Source organism: Zingiber officinale, chromosome 8B (assembly GCF_018446385.1).
Source record: "Zingiber officinale cultivar Zhangliang chromosome 8B, Zo_v1.1, whole genome shotgun sequence".
Classification (NCBI taxonomy): domain Eukaryota; kingdom Viridiplantae; phylum Streptophyta; class Magnoliopsida; order Zingiberales; family Zingiberaceae; genus Zingiber; species Zingiber officinale.
The window spans coordinates 58,521,813-58,527,812 of record NC_056001.1 but is presented as its reverse complement, the minus strand read 5'-3'; the positions used below and the strand labels follow the sequence as shown (position 1 = coordinate 58,527,812).

General features: G+C 33.8%; 1 protein-coding gene across 1 annotated transcript; it reads left to right on the top strand.

The window, feature by feature from the left end:
- Window positions 1-565: 565 nt before the first annotated feature.
- LOC122014560 (V-type proton ATPase subunit D-like) lies at window positions 566-4,848 on the top strand. Its single transcript, XM_042570818.1, has 3 exons — window positions 566-787; window positions 2,432-3,346; window positions 4,687-4,848. The coding sequence occupies exon 2, from the start codon at window positions 2,528-2,530 to the stop codon at window positions 3,320-3,322; it is 795 nt and encodes a 264-aa protein (XP_042426752.1). The 5' UTR covers window positions 566-787; window positions 2,432-2,527; the 3' UTR covers window positions 3,323-3,346; window positions 4,687-4,848.
- Window positions 4,849-6,000: the final 1,152 nt, after the last annotated feature.

The following is a 6,000-nucleotide window of genomic DNA, read 5'->3' as shown; positions in this document are numbered from 1 at the left end:
ATTTTTTATATTAAAAAAACCTTTTATTTAGTAAAATATTTTTTTTAATTAAAATTATTCAAACTTAAGTTAAAATCACTTTATACAATTTATAGCAGTAATAATCATAATTACTATAATAGTTATGATTATAATTGTTACACTAATATTAAAATATTTTTTATTAAATCAGAGTGCTTTTAATAATTAGTAGTTTTGATTAATTTGATATAATTATTTTAATATAATAGTACGTTATCTATTATAATTTTAATAGAGTTAAAATAATTTTGTTATTGTCATAATTACTATAACTTACTCCACATTGTGGTAATTATATCCATAAACATTATAAATTATAACAGTTGATTATGTGGCTATTACAAACTATAGCAATTATGATAATAATTATTATAATAGTATTAAAATTATTTTAATTAATTTTGAATAAATTTTGATAGATTTTAATATAACCGTAGTAGTTTATACTTTAATTTAACACGTCTAGTAATATTGTCTGATATTTTATAAAAAGTGTTTTTTTTTACGAAAGGGCATTATTTTAATTTTTATTTATTTTGTCTAACATCTGGCCACGTTTCCCTGTTTCGTATCCACCTTCTTCTACCGACAACTCGTCGTCCCGATCTCCATCGACCATCATCGCCGTTCTCGCCGTCGATCTCCCGATCCAGCGCGATCTTCTTGTCATCTGCCTCCAGTTGCTTCCGGATCGATCACCCCAGGCAGTTCCACCGTTCGGCTTGTTCCTTATCCTCTCCAACTTTTTCTCCTGCTTCTGAGACCGGTGAGTTGCGTCCTTGCTCCTTCTCGTGTTCTACCTTGAAGAAATCTCTTGGAGCCCAAGAAATTTTCATTTTGTTCTTCATTTCGTGCTCAGAGGTTCTGGATTCGTATAGTTTGATCAAATTACAGCCCTGTTCATGATTGTTGTTGTTGTTATTATTATTATTTCAATCCAACGGTGCGATTTAATAGATGATTATCGAATGCTATTCTTTTGTAAATATGCTATTAAGATGGAGGGATGAGATCCACATCGCTGACCTTATATAGTTGACTGCTACGTGTTTATGATAATGATCATAAAAAATGCAATCTTTGATTCGTCAAAATTTCTTTTTTTTTTCTCACTCTACCTCTTGACCTTCCACTCTAATCAATTTAACTCGTTTAACTATATAACTTGCTGTTTGCCCCAACTATTGTGATCGACTACGTGAATATTCTCACTCATTTTGCTCTATGTTAAGGTGTAGTACTATTGATACTCAAATTAAGTTAGATCATTTATTATACTAACTAAAGTTTTCTTTTGTCTCCCTCTAAATCGTAACTTTCCACTCTAATTGATTAAACTTATCTAACTATAGGGTTAGTTGGTTACTTTTGGACATGTTTTTTTTCTTCTTCTTATTTTATCATATATTGTAGCTACGCTTAATTGCTCACAGTTATTTCTGTCTGGTAATCCCACAATCCATCATAGCATTTTGATCTATACTATGTTTAGTTTTCTTTACTTCTTGTTTCTTTAACAACCAACATCTTATCACCTAAAGGTAATAACCAAAACACCAATATAATGGGAACCTAACCAGGACAATACGGAGAAGGATTTGGAATTTGTTGTACAGCCATAAGGATCTTCAATTATAATCCAGCTGATCACGGTTCAAGTCACGCAATAGATGCTTCAATATGCAAAGTAATGATTGTGTGTTGAACCTCTCTAGACTTCTCATTGGAAGAGCTCTGCACTGCACTGCACTGGTCTTTTATTACTAGGAATTTGATTGGGCAAAAGGATATAATGATATCTAGAGATTGGATGAAACCACTTCACCCTTTCTTCGATGATCTACACCATTTTCTTTTCACTTTCTTCTCTCTAGACTTTTAACCTTTATTGTCTCTTAATGTTGATTAGAGGTAACCCTAACTGTAATTCATTTCAAAGAGACACACACACATCTAGTGGTACTATTTTTATTAGAAAATGTCTGAACTTATCTCTCAACTCGGTAGCAAAGCCAAGATCTCCTAGGTTTCTTTCCCTATCCACTTAAGGTCACCTGTCAATTTTATATAGCAACAGACCACCCTCTCCTTCTCTACACTTTGTCTCTCTTCCCTCCCATCTACTCCATTTTACCTAACCTGATGACAATTGAAATGCCTGACAATTACTCCATCCATTACCATCATAACCTAGACCAAACCAAATTGATATAGTAAATTGAACCAAACTAAAGATTATATTGTAATGGTTTTGCATTCAGTTTAGGTTTTATATCCAGGGAGTGTTATGTTATTAGGTGTTGTTTGAGAGTCCTGTATATGTTAATAATGATTCTTTTTATTCAGTTAACAGTTTTCTCTCCCAACTGTTGTAATCCAGACCCCACTGATTTTGTTAGATCTTTAACAGGAAGAGACAAATCCTAGTTGCTTTCCTGATCCATTTTAGTGGCAAGATTCATCATAGAAACTATAGTTCCTTGGGAAAACTGTAATAAAGAGAAGGATGTCTGGTCAAGGTCAGCGTTTGACTGTGGTCCCAACAGTAACAATGCTTGGTGTGATGAAGGCTCGGCTTGTTGGTGCCACCCGAGGCCATGCTCTTCTCAAGAAGAAGAGTGATGCCCTCACAGTGCAATTTCGTGCCATCTTGAAGCAAATTGTTTCCACGAAGGAGTCCATGGGTGACATTATGCGCAGCTCTTCCTTTGCGCTCACTGAGGTTAAGTATGTCACCGGAGACAATATAAAGCATGTTGTGCTTGAGTCCGTTAAATCTGCATCTCTTAGGGTAAGATCCCGCCAGGAGAATGTTGCTGGTGTCAAGCTACCCCGCTTTGAGCACTTTGTGGACCATGGTGCTGGGGATGCCAAGTCTGATCTTACTGGTCTAGCACGTGGTGGTCAGCAGATTCAGTCTTGTCGTGTTGCATTTGTCAAGGCGATTGAGGTTCTTGTTGAGCTTGCTTCTCTTCAAACCTCATTCCTTACCCTTGATGAAGCTATTAAAACCACTAACAGGAGGGTTAATGCCCTTGAGAATGTTGTCAAGCCACGCCTTGAGAACACCATTAGCTACATCAAGGCAGAACTCGATGAACTTGAGCGAGAGGATTTCTTCCGTCTTAAGAAGATTCAGGGGTACAAAAAGCGGGAGATTCAGCGTCAGGAGCAAGCTGCAAAGAAGTTTGCTGAGGAGCAGCATGCTGATAAGATCTCACTAAAGAAGGGAATCTCCATAAAGTCAGCCTACAACTTGCTAGAAGCTGGGGCTGGGAAGGATGAAGATATAATTTTTTAATGCTAATAATACTAGCATGCTCTGGTTTGTTCCTTTAACTCCTATTTGAAATATTATTTTTGCTTCCTGATTTATCTTCTGAATTGAAGTCAACTACAGCTTTCTTGGTTAGCTACAACTTTTTGGTCTGAAATTGGGAAATCTTGCTGCTCATTAATCACACACATTGTTTTCTGCAACTTTTATTAGTCTAACAATTTCTGTATTTAAAATCATCATCGTCATTATAACTAGGTCACACCAAGTTGTTACTAAGAAGTCTCATAAGGAACATAACCATATTGCTTTGTCTTGTCACTAGTAATTTACTCAGTCTTCTCAGGTCAGTTTAACTAGTTTGACTCAAAAGTTGGTCTTAGTGTCATGTATTTTTTTTTCATTGTTCGGTAAAAACTGAAATTTACACAGGAACCATATAATTTAAGTGCTTATCAATATCAAGGCCATAAAGATCACTTAACTTTAGATATTGATAACATATTTACTTTGATTTATGTTTGATCATGGATAACTTAAATGAAGTACTACAATCCCCTAACCACCATTCTATTTTTTGTGGAGGTCAGAGATGTACAAGACTTTTGTTCAGTAGTTATGGAGTTTCTAATTTTCTGAATTTAGGACATTGTCTATTGTTTCCATAAAACAAATAAACTAGTGAAGTTAAATTTGGGATAAAGAATCACATACAATAAGTAGGTTTAGATCTTATCCACAAGGGTGAATAATTCATCTAGAACATTTGTGGTGATTGCTAACTTGATGTTCTGCTTGGTGGAGAGGAAGAAAAATAGGAGTTTGGTACTCAGTAATGTAATGTAATCACACCGCATATATGCAATACGCAAGTGCAACACCACAAAAGTGAAACTAATATTGGGCAAAAGTTTTTGGTTCCTTCACTCATCAAGTAGAGCATATATACTGCCTAGCTTGCCCCACCAAACCACATATACTCTTAATGATGTTGATTGTCTATTCTTCAAAACAGGTGTTCAGTGTGCTAGTGTTCAGTTGCTACTCTTCTTCCACATAAACTTGCTGTGGCAACCAACTTAAATCCATTCATTATATTCATATATGAAACATTGAATTGTTTATGATATAAATAGGTAACTTTCACCTTTCTCATGTCAACCAGTTGCAGTTTCATACTTCAGTCTCATTCTTGGAATTACTATTGACGCCATTAATCTTCTTGATGCTCTTTAAATAGCTAGAATTGCTAGTTTTTTTTCTCTTTAATATGCTTGTATAGTTTATTTAACATACATCAGAAATGTTGAGCTCATTTTCTTGAGATTAACATTTTAGCCTTTTACTTTAGAATGTATTTTAACTAGATCCCTTGTGTTTTTTTTTAGTGATTGCATAAGGAACTCCAAGAAGGCTCATTAGGCAGTGATATCCATGTACAGTGTTGTGTATTACTTATACCATAAGCTCCACAAGCACTGCTGTTGTATAATTTTTTTTGAGTGTTTATGAGGAACTTATCAAATATTCAAACAAACTTATCTACTTTATTTGATCTATTGTGTGTTGGATCTGTCTTCTGTCATTGCTTGAATTAGGATTAGGATTAGCGTTGATATTAATATGGAGTTAGAGTGTGCTATTTGCCTGTGATTATAGAACCAAGCACATGATCTCAAGCCAGTTCAAACTGTCGAACTAGTTCGAGTTGTCGTTTCACTCCGAGTCAAGTCACTAGGCCGAGCCTTTCAGTCTGGCCAAGTTCTTTTAATCAATCTCGGCAGGCCACAAGTAAACATAGGTCACGATTCTCATTTTTTTCATGTAATCTTATCTTTTTTTTTCTCTCTTGTTTATGATGTGCACAAGTATCTTGCCCTCTTACATTTATAAATATTCGGGTATATATATGCTCCGTGCGAGGGGGGCTCTTTCAACTGCTCTCTCTTTTTACACTCTTTAACTCCCGACGAGCCCTCTGGTGATCTATGCAGAGTTGATCAGTTTTGTTAACACTCCTTGATGTGGACGTAGATTAGGGGTGTAAATAAATTGAGCCGGTTTAATAAATATTCGATTCGTATTCGAACCTATCGAATTCGAATTGAACTAAAATGTATTTGAACTTTTTTTTAGTTGAACTCGAATCTAAATTATTTAATTTTATAATTCGTAAATCGTTCATGCATTTTAATATTTTATTAATATAATATAATTATATATTAAATAAATAAATTTTGAATTTTTAAGCATTTATTTTTGAATAATAATTTAAATAGTTTATGAACATGTTTAAATTTTTTGAACTGAATTTGAACCTTGAACTCTGATTCGAGCTGAATCCAAATAAAAATTTTAAATCTTTTAAGATTCAAATCGGGCTCGAATATAACTAATTTGAGCTAAATTTGAGGCTTTGATTTTTCTTCGATTTGTTTACCCTTAAATATAGATTTGTATTGCATTAGTACCTCTTACGTAATAGTGGTCCACCAATCATATAGTTGGAGAAGTACATTTAGAACTGTGAGAAAAGGACAAGGTTATGGGTTAAATTCATTATTATTATTTATTTATTTATTTATTTATTAAATACTTATGTATCTTTAACTTTGGAATAGATTTATTATATTTTTAGCCTAATACATTTTGGAGACTAATTAATAATCTAATGTAAATTCTTATAGAAATTTTTTTATTGA

What these genes read in the sequence shown, in the direction of transcription:
- LOC122014560 (XM_042570818.1), top strand. Translation starts at nt 2,528, where the DNA reads ATGTCTGGTCAAGGTCAGCGTTTGACTGTGGTCCCAACAGTAACAATG.